This window comes from Corythoichthys intestinalis, unplaced genomic scaffold (assembly GCF_030265065.1).
Source record: "Corythoichthys intestinalis isolate RoL2023-P3 unplaced genomic scaffold, ASM3026506v1 HiC_scaffold_23, whole genome shotgun sequence".
Classification (NCBI taxonomy): Eukaryota; Metazoa; Chordata; class Actinopteri; order Syngnathiformes; family Syngnathidae; genus Corythoichthys; species Corythoichthys intestinalis.
In genome coordinates, this window is record NW_026651592.1 from 4,248,021 (window position 1) to 4,270,870 (window position 22,850).

The 22,850-nt window shown below is 39.3% G+C and overlaps 1 protein-coding gene across 4 annotated transcripts in view; it reads left to right on the forward strand.

Annotated features, from left to right (window-relative positions):
• Nucleotides 1–22,850, forward strand: part of LOC130911225 (amyloid beta precursor like protein 2-like) — a 189,358-nt gene that overhangs the window by 109,532 nt on the left and 56,976 nt on the right. For all 4 annotated transcript variants that reach the window (XM_057829052.1, XM_057829054.1, XM_057829055.1 and 1 more), the window contains exons 4-5: nt 15,173–15,285; nt 20,357–20,586. In XM_057829052.1, the coding sequence (XP_057685035.1) occupies nt 15,173–15,285; nt 20,357–20,586 (343 nt within the window). The remainder of the gene's footprint in view (nt 1–15,172; nt 15,286–20,356; nt 20,587–22,850) is intronic.

Below are 22,850 nucleotides of genomic sequence, written 5' to 3' on the forward strand. Positions count from 1 at the left end.
CACACCCCTAGAATCATGATAGATTTTTTTTTTTCCCAAATCGCTCAGCTCTAAATTTGGTTTACTTGTATGTCAATCAAAGGACAACTCCATTTGCAAATGTGTATTGTTTATACAGTATGTGTAAAGCATGAATGTAATGTTAAGGCCTACGAGTAAGAAAGTAAGAATGCAAGTTAAGCAGAGGCATTATAAAGGAAATAATGCGCAACGGTTGGAATAAAAGGCTTCTGTTGAACAGCATGAGGACTCCAAAATAAGAGCTTGTGTATTTTTGAAAACAAGAGTGTGCTCAGATAACAGCTCGTTTTGTGGTTTGTCTTGTGTCCAAAGCAGTATTTTGGAAAATAACAGGGTATGAAGGAAGGAAAACAAGAATTGCAAATCGCAGAACACTTTGCCGCTCATTTTGTCCTGTAATTCAGATCTGTATAATGTGTTTCTTAACAACTAGTACCTTATTTTTTGGACTATACTTTGGCTGCATAATGTATAATTTTGATGTTTTTTGTCTCTGATATGATCAAATCAGAGTTGTCTGATAATGTCAAGTCGCTGACAATTTCAGCTGATTCATTTAAATAATACTGGAGAAAAACAGCAGTTATGCTTACTGACCATTATTTTTCTCTAAACTAAGATGCTTGTGTTATGTGAGCAGACCATTTGCAGTCACGGTACAAAAATCGAATGATAAATGATTGAAAAATAATGAAATATAAATGTATTTAATAAAACTGCCGCATTACCAGAAAGAAATATTCACTAAGAAAAGTAATACAATACAAAAATCTGTGCAAAAGCCCAGCAAAATGCATCTTGGGAATTGCACTGGCATGTCCTAAGATTGCTTGCCTGTATACAGTGGGGCAAAAGTTCATCTCAATACTTTGTTATGTACCCTTTGTTGGCAATAACGGAGGCTAAATGTTTTCTGTAACTTTTTCACACACTGTAGCTGGTATTTTGACCCATTCCTCCATGCAGATCTCCTCTAGAGCAGTGATGTTTTGGGGCTGTCGTTGGGCAACGCAGACTTTCAACTCCCTCCACAGATTTTCTATGGGGTTAGGCCACTCCAGGACCTTGAAATGCTTCTTACGAAGCCATTGCTTTGTTGCCCTGGCTGTGTGTTTGGGATCATTGTCATGCTGAAAGACCTAGCCACGTCTCATCTTCAATGCCCTTGCTGATGGAAGGAGATTTTCACTCAAAATCTCTCGATACATGGCCCCATTCATTCTTTCCTTTACACAGATCAGTCGTCCTGGTCCCTTTGCAGAAAAACAGCCCCAACGCATGATGTTTCCACCCCCATGCTTCACAGTGGGTATGGTGCAATTCAGTATTCTGTCTCCTCCAAACACAAGAACCTGTGTTTCTACCAAAAAGTTCTATTTTGGTTTCATCTGACCATAACACATTCTCCCAGTCTTCTTCTGGATCATCCAAATGCTCTCTAGCGAACCGCAGACGGGCCTGGACGTGTACTTTCTTCAGCAGGGGGACACGTTTGGCAGTGCAGAATTTGAGTCTCTGGCGGCGCATTGTGTTACTGATAGTAGCCTTTGTTACTGTGGTCCCAGCGCTCTGTAAGTCATTCACTACGTCCCCCCGTGTGGTTCTGGGAGTTTTGCTCGCCGTTCTTGTTATCATTTTGACGCCACGGGGTGAGGAGGGAGTTGAAAGTCCGTGTTGGCCAACGACATTCCCAAAACATCACTGCTCTAGAGGAGATCTGCATGGAGGAATGGGCCAAAATACCAGCAACAATGTGTGAAAACCTTGTGAAGAGGTACAGAAAACGTTTGGCCTCTGTTATTGCCAACAAAGGGTACTTAACAAAGTATTGAGATGAACTTTTGGTATTGACCAAATACTTATTTTCCACCATGATTTGCAAATAAATTCTTTAAAAATCAAACAATGTGATTTTCTGGGGGGGGGGTTCCACATTCTATCTCTCATGGTTGAGGTTTACCCATGTTGACAATTACAGGCCTCTCTAATATGTTCAAGTGGGAGAACTTGCACAAATAGTGGCTGACTAAATACTTATTTGCCCCACTGTATGTAATGCTTTGCTCGCCCCTAGTGGCTATTTGGGGAAACTACTGTAAACGTGATTTAATGGTGAATTATTCCTTTTATTTAATTTTTCGACATTTTGGCTCATTTCAATTTATATTATCTATATGGGAGATTTATTTTCTATAACTTCAGTTGAGGTCGTTGTCTTCTTTTTCACAGAATGTTTATTTTATGTTGAAAATATACAGTTGTGGTCAAAAGTTTACATAGACTTGTGAAGAACATAATGTCATGGCTCTCTTGAGTTTCCAGTTATTTCTACAACTCTGATTTTTCTCTGATAGAGTGATTTGAACAGATACTTCTTTGTCACAAAAAACATTCATGAATTTTGGTTCTTTTATGACTTTATTATGGGTGAACAGAAAAAAGTGATCAAATCTGCTGGGTCAAAAATATACATACAGCAGCGCTAATATTTGGTAACATGTCCCTTGGCCATTTTCACTTCAATTAGGCGCTTTTGGTAGCCATCCACAAGCTTCTGGCAAGCTTCTGGTTGAATCTTTGACCACTCCTCTTGACAGAATTGGTGCAGATCAGTTAAATTTGATGGCTTTCTGACATGGACTTGTTTCTTCAGCATTGTCCACAAGTTCTCAATGGGGTTTAAGTCAGGACTTTGGGAACCTTAATTCTAGCCTGATTTAGCCATTCCATTACCACTTTTGATGTGTGTTTGGGGTCATTGTCCTGTTGGAACACCCAACTGCGCCCAAGACCCAATCTTTGGGCTGATGACATTAGGTTATCATGAAGAATTTGAAGGTAATCCTCCTTCTTCATTATCCCATTTACTCTCTTTAAAGCACCAGTTCCATTGGCAGCAAAACAGCCCCACAGCATAATACTACCACCACCATGCTTGACGGTAGGCATGGTGTACTTGGGGTTAAAGGCCTCACCTTTTCTCCTCCCAACATATTGCTGGGCATTGTGGCCAAACAGCTCGATTTTTGTTTCGTCTGACCACAGAACTTTCCTCCAGAAGGTCTTATCTTTGTCCATGTGATCAGCAGCAAACTTCAGTCGAGCCTTAAGTTGCCGCTTTTGGAGCAAGGGCTTCCTTCTTGCACGGCAGCCTCTCAGTCCATGGAGATGCAAAACACGCATGACTGTGGACACTGACACCTGTGTTCCAGCAGCTTCTAATTCTTGGCAGATCTGCTTTTTGGTGATTCTCGGTTGAATCTTCACCCTCCTGAATAAGAGTGTGACAATATCTCGATACAGCGATATATCGCGATATTTTGCAACCCGATGGGTTATCGATATGCTCTCGCCAAGAATCGATACTTTTATTTAACATATTGGCCATACAATGGAGTATGGATGCTGTAAACTGCTCAATGTTTGTTGAGCAATTCCTTGGCGGTCCACTAGGGGCGCTCGGGAGTGGCAGTGAGGGTAAAGTGCGCACAAGTTGTCTAGAGAAGAAGAGAGGACGCTCCAAGTGGGTTGAAGAAATAAAAAAGCTCCGTGAGAACGGTGGAGGAAAAAATGAGAAAAATATTGCTACAAATCACACATGGGGACACACTTTAGATTTTACACCAACAAGAAAGGAAGTAAGGTGAACAAGGACTTTGCTGTATGCAAGAATTGTCTAAGAAAAATAAGTTTCACTGGGAGCTGGTGACGTAGTGGACACTGGAGTTTGTGAGCTGCGCTTTCATCACTTGAGGTAAGAAAGTTTTGCAATGTAATTGACTTTTTAATTTAAATGTATTATTTTGATGACATTTGGTGTTGAATGATATAAAATAAACCAGGACCCTAAACTGGATGAAAATGAATATCGAACAAGCCCACATGAATTTACCGATTTATTTGAGAACCAATTTCCATCTAGTATACTAGACAAACTGTTATTACTGTCATTTTGATACAATAAGCTATAAAAATGGTTTGAAAAGTTATAAAGTGATGTGCATGATAATTAATGTAGCCTACATACTAAAAATAGGTAATTATTGATGTAGCCTACATATTAAAAATAGGTAATTATTGAATTTTTAATTTCTATACATTCAGTTCATATTTTTTTAAATTCAATACTTCCAACACAAAAAAAAAAAAAAAATCAGGATTTTTTTCAGGAAACGCTATGAAGTAGCTAATATTTTTTGTTTTATTTTGTTGTTTTTAAGGTGAGGAAGACTGTGACTGAGCAAGTCTGACATCTTAAATGCTGAAGCAGATAGCGGAAGTGCTCAAACCAAGCAACAAAGTTCATATACGAAGAAAACACCCACCAATTTTATCATTGCCCCACTCCAAGCTCAACTGCTGACACCTACGGCACTTTTTATTTATTTATTTTTTTAAAGATTTAAAACTTTAAAGAAATTAAGGGTGCCATTCATCATGATCTCGCCAAGCGATATCAGTGGTCGTGGTTGGTTTCCTCTATATGTGCAGGGGCACAGTTTGCAGTAGATTTATATTCTACAGCAATGTTGCACAGAAAAGGTGTCACTGTTTAATAAATGACTTAAACAGTATTTTTTCTATTTTCAAATATATATATATTTTTTTTCTCGTTTCAACAGTTGTATCGTAGAATGTCATGTATCCAATTTCTGACCAATATATCGATAATCGCTGTATCGTGATATAATCGTTATCGTGAGCCTTGTATCGCGAATCGTATCGTATCGTGAGGTGCCCTGAGGTTCCCACTCCTACTCCTGACCAATTTTCTCTCAGCAGCAGGTGGTAGCTTGCGTTTTCTTCCTGATCGTGGCAGTGACAAAACAGTGCCATGCACTTTATACTTACAAACAATTGTTTGCACTGTTGCTCTTGGGACCTGCAGCTGCTTTGAAATGGCTCCAAGTGACTTTCCTGACTTGTTCAAGTCAATGATTTGCTTTTTCAGATCCATGTATGTATATTTTTGACCCAGTAGATTTGATCACTTTTTCTGTTAACACATAATAAAGTCATAAAAGAACCAAACTTCATGAATGTTTTTTGTGACAAAGAAGTATCAGTTCCAATCACTCTATCGGAGAAAAATCAGAGTTGTAGAAATAAGTGGAAACTCAAGAGAGCCATGACATTATGTTCTTCACAAGTGTATGTAAACTTTTGACCACAACTGTAAGTTGTTACATTTAACATTATTAAAGCATCCAGTGGGGCATCACAATACAATTACCAATAACACATAAGTGCGCAACTGCATATACGGAATCGGTTTGATATCGGTATCGGATTTTTTCAGTTGGACAATATCGGGTAAGACATGTTTCGATTACTGGTTTCAAGGTATAGCCTGGTATGAAAACGTCAAGTTTTCAAAACCGCAAACATTTTCAATAATACCGTCCCTAAAGTATGAGCCATTTTTCATGTCCCAAAAATGCAGAGAAATCCCTCGCTTGCAGCTGCAAGGCTCAACCCTCCCCGACTGGTTGTTGCTCAGTGTCAGTGAATCAGCTGTGCTACACAATGGCTGGAGGAGGTGAAACTCCTGAACTTTTCCCCCCATCGAAGAAAACGAAATCGCTTGCTATGGGAATACATCGGCTACATAAAAGTTACAGACGGCCACGGCTTGGAAGAGGAGGGCCAACCGACTCGTAAAAAATGTTTGCGCAGGGTGGCTGCCAAGGAGGCAATACCTCCAATTAGTGCTGCAACGATTAATCGATTAACTCGATTATTCGATTAGGGAAAAAAAAGTTTTCAAATCAAATTTTGCTGTCTTGAGTTTTCATTTGATTAAAGTGGCGTTGTAATGGTTTGTTTTGAAAGTGTTTGCATTTATGCATTTAGTTTTATTGATTTGGATGGAGACACTGCCCTCTAGTCTGCCTCTTTTCACATGGCTGAATCCGGCTGCTCCCTGTTAAGACCAACATAAGCTAAGTTTTTGTTTGAGCTAAGGTTTTTTTTTTTTTTTTTTTTTTTTTTTTTTTTTTTTTTTTTTTTTTTTTTTTTGCATTCGTTATTTAGTTTAAAGGTATATTTAGCCGTTTTTTGTGGGAATATGTGTTTGAACTATTTGTTAAGAGTATTGTATAAAAAAAAAAGTTGGCATTTTACAGCATTTAAGCTAGCTGACTTTTGTTATATAAGTTAGCCAATTGTTCTTTTGTTGTACATATATCCTCATTTATTTGTTTATACCGTTTGAGGCTCAGCTCAGGTATTTTAATTCTTTATATTCCTTATCCGGTTACTCGATTATTCGAACTAGTTCCTCCAATATGATTTCACATTTATACAAAATTAAAGGTTAGTAAACACTGTTATGAACGTTTCCCACCAGCCACGAGAGTTAACTCCTGCGTGTTTAGTATGTCAAGCGGTGGTTTAACGTGGTGGGGTTTTTTTTGTCTCTGGCAACTGTCTGTGTTGACAACGAGTGAAGGTTGCGTGTTCAAATCACGTCGGGGTCGCCAACTGTTGGAATTCGCCCCCCCCGGCCAAGCCGCACGGAAATAGCTACAGCCGAACGGAAATGGTGCTCCGCTGCTTACCGCTTCCGCGCACGAACCGGGAAGGCGGAAATTCCGCACGTTCACCTCTTGTGTTAACCCTTTGTACTGACTCCATGTTCCTAAAGTTTGAAGATGGCTCACCGGAAGCAGGTTGACAATTTATTCGTCGACAACGGTCAAAAAACAAGGCAAAAAAAAACAGATGACGGAGGGACAATTCTGGATCCAAAACATGCATTAAAAAGTTTCCGAGCAGCGAATCTCATTGTCCAGTGTTTTTTAAGTCCGTGGTGGAGTAGGCCGGGCCAAAGGTGTGGCTGCGTGTTGTTTCGGGACCATCCTTCTGTGGCCGGTTTTGGGCGGTTAGGTTCGTCGTTGGATGGGACGTGGTGCCACAGCGACCGAAGCTGGTCTTGACGTCCCAAGCGCCCGCTATCAACTTTGTTATCTGGGCTGGCTCTACTTGTTTTAAGATAAAGCGCGCTACTCTTTGTCCTTGTTGCGGCCAGGAGAACTGATTGCGATAGTTGGTGCGTCAATCTTGCTCGTGACGCACACGTTGGGCTTCTGTGATAAGATGGCGTTACGTTGTGTATCTATTCTGCTTCTTTTCATTAAACTATGGTGTGATATTTATTTTATATTAGGTGTGTTTAGAGTAGTTCAGTCCTACAGTAAATATGAGAAATGATACTTTTCCCTAATTAATTATATTATGTGTGTTTGACGGTGCCTACGAGAAACGGTACCATTTTTCATTTCCGCCTCATGGGCCCCGATAAGGTAATTCACTTTACTGTGTTCAAGGGCGTGGAGTGAAGTCTGCCTAAACTACAGTATAGTTTAGTGATGCATGATAATACATTTTTCAACCGATATCGATAACCGATAATTTCCTGCCCCTTCCACCCGATAACCAATAATGTCACGCCGATAATTCTATTCAAATATGTATGTAAAATTTTAAAGTATACAAAGATCAAATGTTACTGTGCAAAAATGTAATTTAGTGCTATTTTTTTCCACATCAAATGTGAACAAGTAGTAAATTCCAACAACTAAACAATGGCAATGACGTTGTGTAATTGTAAGCTTTTGGCAAGAATTACCTACAGAGTAAACACCCAAGTTGCACAAAAATGCCTTTAAAAGTAAGCCATTCCTAACATATATCACATTACTACACTGCAAAAACACCTCCTTAAAACTTGCAGAATTGGACAAAACTGTTGATTGCGCATATTTGGAGGCTAAATCAAGTATATAATTATCGAATTGCATTATCGGTTAAATTTCACTTTATCTGGATTATCTGTGTGACGTCATAATTGCCATTACCGGCCGATAATTATTGGTGACCGATATTATCGTGCATCTCTAATATAGTTAGATGAATGTGTTAGACTAATGCAAACAATTATATGGTGTGTGCGAGAACTGTACCTATTCCCTTCAGTGTGTATAATGTAAATATGATACGAGTCATACACACGTGCTTTTTATGGAATATAATGCAATTATTTTTGTTGTGATGGTCATCATGTTGAGCTGTGGCTGTGGGTTTAGGCTCACCTAAAGGACTGCATTTGTATTAATTTTATTTAGTATATTTCAGTTATTTATCTTGTTTAAGTTAACATATACTTATGTTTCAATTTGCTAATATGTTTAGAAAAATAAAAATCATGTTCAATGGAAAAAAACACATTTTAAAGCTGTAATTGCAATTCCATGAAACCGTGATATTTTGGCTTAAGGTTATCATACCGGCAGCTGCCCAATCGGGATATCGGTTAAAAAGTAATTATCAGACAACTCTGGATAAAATTCTCCCCAAAATGCGACTATTTTGTTTTTTGTTGCTCTTCATTGTGCATTTTTTAGCTGGTGCAACTTAGAGTCAGAAAATATGGCAATTTAAAATTCCAATTTTAAAAATAGCTGCTGCTGGCAAACAGTGACACTTGTAAAAGATCAGCTTCACAGAGAGGTGTCTTTTATATTCTTGTTTGAAAAAGACTGAGGCAACAACAGAATTGAGCCTTGAGCGCAAAAAGTGCTTTTTGAGGCAATTAAATCAGTGGCTGTCATGCAGGCAGCATAACAGGCCACTAACTGCTCTCTCCGCCGTTGACAAGAGCAAGTCTCTGACTAAAATAATCCCGCACTTAGTCACGCAGACATGACAGATTAGCGACAATTATGGCACCATTCAGCTACAACTCAAATGTGACAGGGGAATGTGATGTTTGTTAACTTGACAAACCTCTTTTAACGATAGTTGAATTACATGTTGACAGAGTGACAACATGTACTGAACTGAAACGATTTTCACTGCCATTGAAGACAATAGACCCTACCCACGTGACGTCACAACTCCGCCCTCCTGACTGGTGCCGCCCAATTGTCCGTCAACACATCGTGTTTACCTGTTACGGCTACGTACATTCCTCCTATTTACGGCGTGTTTTTCTGCTCCTTAACATTAATAATCAAAATGGTGAAGGCGTGTGTGGCGGTCGGTTGCAATAACAGAGAAGATAGACGGAGAGACTTGAAGTTCTACCGGATTCCGAGAGACCCGGAGAGGAGAGAGCGAGATGGGCTGCTGCAATTCGACGAGAAAACTGGGCTCCAAACGATTACCACAGATTATGTAGTAGTCATTTTATATCTGGTAAGATGCATTTAATATATATTTAGAGGGTTTTGGGCTGACAACCACAATTAAGATCATTGCTAGGCTAATCGCCGACAACATACGCGTATGTATGTAGTGAGAGTGCTATCGCTAAACCATATAAACATTAAAAGCCCTAGCTCCATTGACAAATGACATGAAATACATTAGACTTGACAGTGGATGTTAGCAAGAACAAAAGATTTTGAATTGAACATTTCGTAACTCACCTTTCCAAGCACAAGATAGATTCCTGCCGAATTTTCGTGGACGAGGACCTGTTTCACCCAACCAGCAACAAAGTATTTATAAGCCTCCAAGCTCTTAAAGTTTTTCAAACTTTCGTGAGAATAGGCTGATTTTGTGTGGACAAGATAGTTGTAAATATCAGGGTAGCTAGCAGATGTCAGGCAAATACGGCGAAGACAGCGGGTCGAAAAACATCGATTTAGGCATCAAATATGGATCTGGCGAATGGATAAACTGAAGCTTTTCCACATAACGCCTTTTATGCAACGCATCCAGTGAGTTTACGGCATCCGAAAGCACCGGGTCTTCCATGAAATGCATTATAAATTGCTCGATCAATTGAGACCATTAATAATACAGACACAAAATGACGGACAAGGGGGCGGAACAATACAGCGATCACGTGATTTTGTGACGTCGGTGGGTAGGGTCTATAGACATCCCGAAAGCTGTATCATGTGAAGAAGTGATCATGTGACTGAAAAAAAGTGTTTCAATTGCACTCTTGCAACATTTCAGTGCCATTGAGTTAGTCTCGAATTTGCATTGTGATGTTTCAATTTTGCGAATACTTGGGGTATATTTTTTGGGCTAATATTTTTTTAATAGATAATGCAGAAACCTATCGTAATTTTGGGACTATAAGCCGCTACTTTTTTCCCCTCATTTTGAATCCTGCGTCTTATAGTCCAGTGTGGCTTGTTTGTTGATTTATTTGGGTCAATATGTAACACTTCATTTGACAGCGCCGTCATAAGACTGCCCGAAGACCGACATAATTATGACATGACATTATCATGGGCATTAATGAATGCTTATGACAAATGTCATGAAGTGTCATTCTGCAAATTATGTAACTAACTCCATTTATGTCCAGCTCGGATCTTTTACATCCATTTAAAACGGACACAAAATTAACGCTCATGGCAATGTCGTGTCATAATTGTGATGGTCTTATGACAGTTTCTGGCGCCACTGTCAAATAAAGTGTTACCAAATTGCATAATTAGCAATTAATGAAACAACTAGAACAGTAACTGAAGAAATACAGTGCCCTCCATAGTTATTGCCACCCCTGAAAAAGATGTGTTTTTTTTATAGGGCTGTCAAACGATTCAAATTTTTAATCGAGTTAATTACAGCTTAAAAATGAATTAATCGTAATTAATCGCAATTCAAACCATCTCTAAAATATGCCATATTTTTCTGTAAATTGTTGTTGGAATGGAAAGATAAGACACAAGATGGATATATACATTCAACATACGGTACATAAGTACTGTATTTCTTTATTATAACAATAAATCAACAAGATGTCATTACCTTTATTAACATTCTTTTAAAGCGATCCATGGATAGAAAGACTTGTAGTTCTTAAAAGACAAGTTATAGAAATTTTATATCAAAACCCCGCTTCATGTTTTCGTGTTAATAAAATTTGTAAAATTTTCAATCAAAAAATAAACTAGTAGCCCGCCATTGTTGATGTCAATAATGACTTACACAATGCTCATGGGTGCTGAAGCCTATAAAATCAGTCGCACCCAAGCGCCAGCAGAGGGCGGCAAAACTCCGAAAAACACAACAAGTATACATTTCACTGTGCTCTCATTTTAATCTGTTTGAGCAGGGCATTTGTGCGTTAATTGCGTCAAATATTTTAACGGGATTAATTTAAAAAATTAATTACTGCTCGTTAACGCAATAATTTTGGCAGTTTTTTAGCTTCTAATATTTTTTTTTAATTCAAATAATATGGGACCTTAATGGAAAAAAAGAGAAAAATCCAACCTTCAATACAAGTGCATTCATTCAGTGGGGAAAAAATCCCACATAAAGAAAAAATTATTTGACATCAAATAATGTGTGTCACAATTATTAGCACCCCTGGTGTTAATACTTTGTACAACCCCCTTTTGCCAACAAAACAAGGTCTGGGGACTGAGATGGCCATGGGAGGAGCTTGATTTTGTGTCTGGTGAACCATTTCTGTATAGATTTGGCCATATGTTTAGGATCATTGTCTTGCTGAAAGATCCAGTGACGACCCATCTTCAGCTTTCAGGCAGAGGGCAACAGATTTTGATTTAAAATGTCCTGGTATTTCAAAGCATTCATGATGCCATGCACCCTAACAAGGTTCCCAGGGCCTTTGGAAGCGAAACAGCCCCACAGCATCACTGACCCACCCTCATACTTCACAGTGGGTATGAGGTGCTTTTCAGCATTCGCATCTTTCGTGGCACGCCAGACCCACTTAGAGTGTTTGTTGCCAAAAAGCTCAATCTTGGTCTCATCTGACCAAAGCACACGGTCCCAGTTGAAGCCTGGGACCGTGTGTATTTTTGTGTGTCTGCGATACGAAACTGGTGACCTCGTCCCCGTCTTGACGAAATGTGTCAATGACTCAAACTAACCAATGACTAAACAAATTAACCAAAACAATTCGATTAAGGAAGAGGCAGAATATAATGAATCAGTTTTCTTTCTCAAACAGTTGTTCATAAATACAATCCAAATCCAATTTCAAAGCACACTCTTGTATGACAGTTTACAGTTTGAATGGGAGTTTGGGTTGAAAGGAGACTAAGCAGTAATATGAATGGGTTTAGGTTTGGGGTTTCTTTATAAAAACAAATTAGATAATTCTTCTATCTAACAATAACTCAAGTGCTAATATGATTCTCCAAAACAAATACACACGGACACTTAAAACACTGATTAGCGTAATTGCTGACAAGCTTAGCGCTCCGTGCTAAGTAGTCATGTCTCATCAACAAACAATACAATTGCCTTCATTTGCTCACCTCTGACAAAGCCACGCTGGATCTACCAACACAAAAGACAATCTAAATCTCGACACTTGGTAATATTGATTCAGCAACCCGAGTGTAGCAGTGAAATCTCTCTCTCTCTCTCTTGCTCTAATCACTAGCGGTCACAACTTCACATTACACACAAACAAGGACCCAAACGGGACTGCTCATAGCTGCCGGCAAAAATTGATTAACAAATTAGTTGGCAACGAATGTATTAATCGATTACCGTATTTTTCGGACTATAAGTCGCACTTGAGTATAGGTCGCGCCAGCCATATGCCCAACGAAGAGGAAAAAAACATATATAAGTCAGACTGGAGACAAGTCCCATTTTTGGGGGAAATGTACGTGATAAAATCCAACACATAGAACAGATTGTCAGGGTCCGCGAACGCGGAAACAAGGTTGGACTCACAACAGACGACAAGCGACTGAGGGAAGCGTACAAGAGTTTATTAAATACTAACCAAAACACACGCGATCGTGGTAAAAAAGGGGAAGTAACAAAATGGGTCCGTGACAGGAGGTCGACGGGGATCAATATACAAACGCGAAGGTAAACCAAGGTGGTAGGGAGAGAGCCAATAAAACAACTAAAATACACTCACGTACCTGCACAAGGTAGAGGCATACAAACTAAAGCGACAGGCGACCAAAACCCACGGCAGGGGCGTAATTACAAATATAGCAAGCTACTCGACTGACAAGGATGGCGAATGGCGACCAGCAAGGAAAAATATCTCGGCGTCCTTCCAGTGGATCGCCTATGTCTTTATATTGTTGTTGATGAGCAGGGATGAGCTGCAGGTGCGACGTTGGGAGCGCCCCCACAGCCAGCTCTGCAACAACACAAAATCTGACCAGGAGCAGAACGTCACACAGATATGTCATCTTGAAAGGCAATTTAATATAAAAATACCATATAGAACAACATGCTGAATAAGTGTACAGTATGATGTCACATGATGCATGAACAACAATATGCGAATATACTGTCCTCACCAAGACGCTACGGCTCGGTCCTGGCTATACAACGAGCTAAACTCCCAATTGACATTGCTGGACGTCCGTATAATTTGCTGAATCAATTTCGTCCTTGATACCAAACAGGTTTGCATCAACGTAAATAAATGATAATTAGGTGCTATTAAAGCAATGACACAAATGGTTAGCATGCGTTCGCCAGCATTAGCACATCGTTCAAACAACCACACAAATGGCTCTAAGTGTCCAATCGCGGGTGGAAAACACACAACAGAAAAGATGATACACACAGGCGTTACCTCTTTAGAGATATTTTACAAGCATACACAATGAACGTAGGTTCGCAGCCGTGTGTCTCTCGCTCAGAGACGCTGCGTAGCTGTCCGTCTTCTTCTGTCATGTGAGCACTTTTCTTCGCGTAAACAAGTGCGAGTGCGCCCCCCACTTGGGCGTGAAAGCGCCACAAACTCAAAGCATGCATTTCAATAGGGGTGTGACAAAATACTGAAATGGTGATATATCGTGATACTTTGTATTCCCAAAGGTTATCGATATGCTCCTGCCAAGAATCGAGATATCGTTTTAAAAAGGTGTCAATGTCTTAAAAAAACAATAAATAAAAAGGAACCAACAAGTTGCTACCAAAATCTTCCACTATAATAGTGTCTCAGTTAACTCTAAGGTTGCATTTACGGTGCTCGACGCCCAATCCATTTAGACTACAAAACGTTCGTTCATTCGAAACCAGAGCATTTACAGTCATTCTGTCCGATTTTCAGGGCATTTACAGGTCACTTGCTGTTCATTTTAGGGCATTTACAGGTCATTTCCTGTTGAGTTTGAGTCACTGCCTATTCATTCGGGTGATTCTCAGGTCACTTTCTGTTATGTTACTCAAAATAAATAGGAAGTGACCCATAAAATACCCCCAAATCAACAGGAAGTAACTGAAAATCAACAGGTAAATGACCGTAAATAGCCCAAAATTACCTCATTGCCTGGCATTGGCTGCCACTGACGGCCTTAGACGTTCAATCCGTTTGAAGTGGGAGGGATGGCAGGGAATGAACGAAGGTTCATTCGCTGCCACCCTCCCAGTTCAGATGGATTGGACGTCTACTAGTGATAAGCCCATTCCAATTCACAGCAGAAGCTTGTTTTTCTGTTTATTAGTCGTTTGTAGAATATCATTGAATGATTTCCTGACCAATATATCGATAATCGTTGTATCGCCGTATCGTCAGATCATCGTTATCGTGAGCTTTGCATCGCAAATCGTATCGTAAGGTACCGAGAGGTTCCCACTCCTACATTTCAATATAAAAAAGTCAATAATACAATTGAACACACATTGCCAAAGGCAGAACGCCAACATGGCCATTGCTATTAAGAGTTATTCAGATAACTATAGCATAAAGAACATGCTAACAAGTTTACCAAACCATCAGTGTCACTCCAAAACACCAAAATAACATGTGAAATGATATCATAATGTGTTAATAATTTCACAGATAAGTCGCTCCTGAGTATGTCGCACCCCCAGCCAAACTATTTAAAAAAAAAAAAAAAAAAAAAAAAAAAAAAACAACAACAACAAAAAAACGGTAGTTGTTGCAGTGGTTGTTGCAGCCCTAGCGCCAATTGTGATTGGTGTAGCCACCACTGTATGTCTTTCATTTCTCCTTCTCTTAGGCAGGTTCTATAAATAACAGCTGGTTTAATTTATCAAGCATGGTATAATTCTGTGAACTAACACAGGCAGATGTTCACAGGTCAAAACGTGCCCCAACGCTAACCTTGTTTCCACTCTTGTCCCGTAATTCATCATCAGTGAGTCATCATTAGCGACACGCAGCACAGCTAACAAGACACTTTGTTTTTTTGGTGTGGTTCTGCAGTTGGTGAGTTCGTGAGCGATGTGCTGCTGGTTCCTGAGAAGTGCAAGTTCTTCCACAAGGAGCGTATGGACCTGTGCGCTAGCCACCAGCAATGGCACGGCGTGGCCAAGGAGGTAAAATGCACCATTCATTTTTTAAATATGTCCAGGGAGGAACAAGATGGACTAGTCCAGAGTTTGAGGAGGCAGCAGTCAAAATGTAGTTGATTAATTGTTTTGGGTTTGAGTTGAAACTAAAAATGTAATAATTGTTGTGAGGTAGAATGCTGTTTGTCTCACCTTGCAATTTTGTCTATGATTTGGCGCAATCATACATTCACACATTTAATGTGTGACCAATATCTATCGCCAAAACTAGACTAAATTATCTATTTTAATTGTATTATTTTCGTCTATATCATTCATTTTGGTATTGTTTCATAAATATGGGTGTGACAAGATATCGAAAAGATGATATATCGCGATACTTTGTAGCCTGAAAGGTTATCGATATGCTCCCATGCTCCAATATACAGTGGTACCTCTACATACGAAGTTAATCCGTTCCAGGACCTTGTTTGTAAGTCGAAATGGTCGTATGTCGAGCAGGATTTTCCCATAGGAATACATTATAATTCCATTAATTCGTTCCACAGCCCAAAAACCTGCACTAAATCCTTAAAAAATACTGCTGGTGCTATTACAAATGGCAATTACACGTAGCAAAACAAATAAATTATAAATCAAAATTGGAATAATATAATAAAAAGAATAATAATAATTCCTGTAATAGTGTAACGAATCGGGTTCTAATAAGGCGGACGTTTTTTTGTGTACCTGAACGCACCGCGGGGCTGACATGCCTGGACTGTTGAGCTTGAGTTTCACTTTCACTTTGAATGTCCTCTTGAGAACACCGTCAATTGCGGCAGACAGCAGGCGTTTTGTGTTGAATAAGTTGTGAAAGAAATGATGAAAACGTGGCGAAGCTGGCGATTTCTTTGGAGATGTTACCACAATAAGAATTGTCAGCTTAACTTATAAAGACTGGCGAACGATGGTCGGAGGAGGACCGTGGAAATGTATTGTTGAGCCATTTCACGGATGCCCACCCCACGCTCATATTTTTCTGTCATTTGCATCTTCATTTAGAAGGTAAGCATCAACTTTTTCCTTGTTTCACCACCTGTACCAACCTTTTCTGAAACCTGTGTTGATTTGTCACACAAGAAAATCCGCCGTGCATTCGTCTGCGGTGCTGCCATTGTCGTCGTATTTCGAGCATGTCGTCGGATGTAGAAACAAATGGCGAGCCAAATTTTACGTCGGATGTCGAAAAGTTTGTGTGTCGAAGCGATCGTATGTAGAGGTACCACTGTATAGTTTTAAAAACGTGTCACTGTTAAAAAAAAAAAAAAAGGAACCAACAGGTTGCTACCTAAATCTTTCATTAGAATAGTGTCTACGTTAGCTCATTGGATGTTAGGCCTGCACAATATATCGTTTAAACATATCCATCACAATGTGTGCATGCAATAGATTTTTGTTTGTGTGTTTTGAACACGTAAACTTTTGTTTTGCTTCATAAAAGTAGATAGATAGATAGATAGATAGATAGATAGATAGATAGATAGATAGACGGACGGACGGACGGACGGACGGACGGACGGACGGACGGACACAATTGTGGTCAAAAGTTTACATACACTTGTGAAGAATATAATGTCATGGCTCTCTTGAGTTTCCAGTTATTTCTACAACTCTGATTTTTCTCTGATAGAGTGATTGGAAGAGATACTTCTTTGTCACAAAAAACATTCATGAAGTTTGGTTCTTTTATGACTTTATTATGGGTGAACAGAAAAAAGTGATCAAATCTGCTGGGCCAAAAATATACATATAGCAGCGCTAATATTTGGTAACATGTCCCTTGGCCAGTTTCATTTCCATTAGGCACTTTTGGTAGCCATCCACAAGCTTCTGGCAAGCTTCTGGTTGAATCTTTGACCACTCCTCTTGACAGAATTGGTGCAGATCAGTTAAATTTGATGGCTTTCTGACATGGACTTGTTTCTTCAGCATTGTCCACAAGTTCTCAATGGGGTTTAAGTCAGGACTTTGGGAAGGCCATTCGAAAACCTTAATTCTAGCCTGATTTAGCCATCCCATTACCACTTTTGATGTGTGTTTGGGGTCATTGTCCTGTTGGAACACCGAACTGCGCCCAAGACCCAATCTTCGGGCTGATGACGTTAGGTTATCTTGAAGAATTTGAAGGTAATCCTCCTTCTTCATTATCCCATTTACTCTCTGTAAAGCACCAGTTCCATTGGCAGCAAAACAGCCCCACAGCATAATACTACCACCACCGTGCTTGACGGTAGGCATGGTGTACTTGGGGTTAGAGGCCTCACCTTTTCTCCTCCAAACATATTGCTGGGCATTGTGGCCAAACAACTCGATTTTTGTTTCGTCTGACCACAGAACTTTCCTCCAGAAGGTCTTATCTTTGTCCATGTGATCAGCAGCAAACTTCAGTCAAGCCTTAAGGTGCCGCTTTTGGAGCAAGGGCTTCCTTCTTGCACGGCAGCCTCTCAGTCCATGGAGATGCAAAACACGCTTGACTGTGGACACTGACACCTGTGTTCCAGCAGCTTGTAATTCTTGGCAGATCTGCTTTTTGGTGATTCTCGGTTGAATCTTCACCCTCCTGACCAATTTTCTCTCAGCAGCAGGTGGTAGCTTGCGTTTTCTTCCTGATCGTGGCAGTGACAAAACAGTGCCATGCACTTTATACTTATAAACAGTTGTTTGAACTGTTGCTCTTGGGACCTGCAGCTGCTTTGAAATGGCTCCAAGTGACTTTCCTGACTTGTTCAAGTCAATGATTCGCTTTTTCAGATCCTTGTATGTATATTTTTGACCCAGCAGATTTGATCACTTTTTCTGTTAACCCATAATAAAGTCATAAAAGAACCAAACTTCTTGAATGTTTTTGTGACAAAGAAGTATCTGTTCCAATCACTCTATCGGAGAAAAATCTGAGTTGTAGAAATAACTGGAAACTCAAGAGAGCCATGACATTATTTTCTTCACAAGTGTATGTAAACTTTTGACCACAACTGTAGATAGATAGATAGATAGATAGATAGATAGATAGATAGATAGATAGATAGATAGATAGATAGATAGATAGATAGATAGATAGATAGATAGATAGATAGATAGATAGATAGATAGATAGATAGATAAACAGCACATTATTGTATCTCACAGTATCTTATTTTTTACTTTACCAACACAACTTGTTCTATCCTCACTAAACATGACATATACTAGTGTACTGTACAGACAGCAAACAGGGCTAATGTGCTTTTTAAAGCTTTTGACTTCCTTCACCTTTGACAATTTGTAAAGCCGTCACACACAAAAATACACTTTTGTTCAAAATGACATGTATTTTAACAAGAAAACACTTGGCTCAAAACAATTGTCCATCTAGTCTGATCAATATGTAAATTTAGTAGATTAAATTAGCCTAATTTGCCTAACAAAAGTCCACTATCTTAAATGCTAAGAATGCTAACTTATTTACAATTCTCACAGCAAATCGCTCACACAAAACACAAACTGTAGCTCTAAACTTAATTACAAAGGCATACATGAACACATATTAGCTGAAACAACTTACAGCCTTATGTGGGTCAAACCAGAGCACAGCTGTTCTTTATATGAGTCTGCTCGTCAGTCATACAGTCCCGCCAGACCCAACGCTGCCACCATTGGGCAGTGTATCATTATAAAAATGTGTCATTGCATGAAATTTTTTTGACGGCAGCAACTTTTTTGGGGATTGAATGATTTCGACACAAATGTCCTACCTACAATATGGCCCGAACACAAAAAAGATTGCTTCAATCAAAGTAAACTTTTTTCAATGAAAAATTAAGTGTTCACATGCAAATTTTTCAATTTCAAATATTTTTTCGCATTCAAAAACGTTTTCTATCATTATTTTTTTTTTCTTTTATGATTGAAGTGATTTTTCTTTTTGAAAATATATCTTTTTTTGAAGCAATGTCTTTTTTGATTGAATAATAAAGACAAAAACATCCTCGCCAAAATGTGGCCCAAACACAAATTAACTTCAATCAAAAAAGTTGGTTCAATAAAAAAAAAAAAAAAACGTGACTCCAATAAAAAAAAAAAAAAAAATTTAAATTAAAAATCAATCAAAGAAAAATAGTTTTCACATGCATTATTTTGAGTTTCAAATTTATTTTTGCATTTTTTTGATGGCAACAACTTTTTTTTTTTTTTTTTAATTGAAGCAACTGGTTTTTTTTTTGATTGAATAATAAAGACACAAATGTACCTCCATATGGCTCCGCCCAGGGGATAAAATTTTTGACTGGGGTAACTACATTGGCACGACACTGGCGTGCGTACCATATTCAATGGATGACGATCTTGGCGAAAAGTATTGCCTAAACACCATGATTTAGAATTCCCCTCAAGAATGATGGGAAACAAAAAACGCTCATTGTCACCTTATTATTATAAATATTTGTGTAAGTTAATTTTATTGCTGACACTGCATTTGAGGGTCATCAACATGTTGTGCCCCCCCTGCCCCAAAAGTCAAACTCCGCCTATGCTCAAAATAAACTAATTGCCTGGCATTGACTGCCACTGATGGTCATAGACGTCAAATTCGCCTGAAGTTCAGATGGATTGGACAGCTACTAGTGATTAAACTTATTCCAATTCACAGCACAAGGATGGAAATAGCTTTTTTTCTGTTCATTTGTTGTTTCATGGAATATCCTACAATTATTTCCTGACCAATGTATCGATAATTTTATCGCCATATCGTGAGATCGTTATCCTGAGCCTTGTATCGCGTATCGTATCGTGAGATACCCAGAGGTTCCCACCCTTAATCATAAATGTAAACTAATTATCTCTAGGATAAACTGGATGTTAGGATGTTTCTAAAATTAATAATGCAAGACGGTCACTAAATGTCCCTTTACTTGCAAAACAGGGGTGATGCTTGCAAATATCTCATTTTGATGAAATGTTCTGTCTAGCACGAACATGTACCGCACTATAAAAGTTTTAAAGATCATGGTCCATGACGGATTTTCTCTCCCAGTCAAAATAGATAGGACGTCCCTCATCACGCTTTTTACTTCCTCGTCAGGCGTGCGTCAAAAGCTCAACAGTGCTGCACAGCTACGGCATGCTCCTTCCGTGCGGAACCGACAAGTTCCACGGCACCGAGTTTGTCTGCTGCCCCGCCTCGCGCGCTGAGGAAGCGGACGACTCAGCACGAGACCGAGAGGAGGTAGAGGAGGAGGAGGAAGAAGACATTGAGGACGAGGAGATCGGTGAAGACGACCTGGATGAAGATGAAGATGTGCTCGAAGACAGGTTAGCTAAACAACTTTTATAAGAAAGAAAAAATTGCGGTAATATATGTATTTTTTACTGAGATGGGGGATTCGGGGTAGTGTTGCACTGATACCATTTTATGGCCCCGATACCTGGCTGTGCAGTATCGGGTGATACCAATACCACTCCGTTTGAAATTCATACAGTGCCTTGTAAAAGTATTCGGCCCCTTTGAACCTTGCAACCTTTCGCCACATTTCAGGCTTCAAATATAAAGATATAAAATTTTTATTTTTTGTCAAGAATCAACAACAAGTGGGACACAATCGTGAAGTGGAACAAAATTTATTGGATAATTTAAACTTTTTTTAACAAATAAAAAACTGAAAAGTGGGGCATGCAATATTATTCGGCCCCCTTGCGTTAATACTTTGTAGCGCCAGCTTTTGCTCCAATTACAGCTGCAAGTCGCTTGGGGTATGTTTCTATCAGTTTTGCACATCGAGAGACTGACATTCTTGCCCATTCTTCCTTGCAAAACAGCTCGACCTCAGTGAGGTTGGATGGAGAGTGTTTGTGAACAGCAGTCTTCAGCCCTTTCCACAGATTCTCGATTGGATTCAGGTCTGGACTTTGACTTGGCCATTCTAACACCTGGATACGTTTATTTTTGAACCATTCCATTGTAGATTTGGCTTTATGTTTTGGATCATTGTCCTGTTGGAAGATAAATCTCTGTCCCAGTCTCAGGTCTTGTGCAGATACCAACAGGTTTTTCTTCCAGGATGTTCCTGTATTTGGCTGCATCCATCTTCCCGTCAATTTTAACCATCTTCCCTGTCCCTGCTGAAGAAAAGCAGGCCCAAACCATGATGCTGCCACCACCATGTTTGACAGTGGGGATGGTGTGTTCAGGGTGATGAGCTGTGTTGCTTTTACGCCAAACATATCGTTTTGCATTGTGGCCAAAAAGTTCAATTTTGGTTTCATCTGACCAGAGCACCTTCTTCCACATGTTCGGTGTGTTTCCCAGGTGGCTTGTGGTAAACTTTAAACGAGACTTTTTATGGATATCTTGCCACTCTTCCATAAAGGCCAGATTTGTGTAGTGTACGACTGATTGTTGTCCTATGGACAGACTCTCCCACCTCAGCTGTAGATCTCTGCAGTTCATCCAGAGTAATCATGGGCCTCTTGGCTGCATCTCTGATCAGTTTTCTCCTTGTTTGAGAAGAAAGTTTGGAAGGACAGCCGGGTCTTGGTAGATTTGCAGTGGTCTGATGCTCCTTCCATTTCAATATGATGGCTTGCACAGTGCTCCTTGAGATGTTTAAAGCTTGGGAAATCTTTTTGTATCCAAATCCGGCTTTAAACTTCTCCACAACAGTATCTCGGACCTGCCTGGTGTGTTCCTTGGTTTTCATAATGCTCTCTGCACTTTAAACAGAACCCTGAGACTATCACAGAGCAGGTGCGTTTATACGGAGACTTGATTACACACAGGTGGATTCTATTTATCATCATCGGTCATTTAGGACAACATTGGATCATTCAGAGATCCTCACTGAACTTCTGGAGTGAGTTTGCTGCACTGAAAGTAAAGGGGCCGAATAATATTGCACGCCCCACTTTTCAGTTTTTTATTTGTTAAAAAAGTTTAAATTATCCAATAAATGTTGTTCCACTTCACGATTGTGTCCCACTTGTTGTTGATTCTTGACAAAAAAATTAAATTTCATATCTTTATTTTTGAAGCCTGAAATGTGGCGAAAGGTTGCAAGATTCAAGGGGGCCGAATACTTTTGCAAGGCACTGTATATATTTATATAAACACTATAGTATATGAAGAGCTACATAGTTGGATGTGAAATCATTGCTATCATGGCTTTGTCAGGCTTCTGCTTACCCTTGTAAAATAGGAAAAAGACTAATACAAAGTGAATCCAAGAGAATTTTTTATTGCATACCTTGTATCGGTGGACAATAGTTGAATAAACCTTTGGCTCTCAAAGGCCAAAATAGTGCTAAATTTGTGAAATTAAAACATGTATTATACTAGCCCAACAGTAAGAAAATAAAAATACATTAATAATAATAAACTCTGAATAAATTGAATAAACTTTTTTAAACACTCAGTTTTAGCTCTCAAAGGCCACACAGTGCAACTTTCACGAAATTATGTCTAATAGTAAAATAATAATGGACCACAGCATCCTGTCTCTCTATCAGCCTCCCTTTCTGTGCACCAGCAGCAACATAACTCAACTTCATATTTATAGCGGAGTACGAGTGAGACTCTCTCA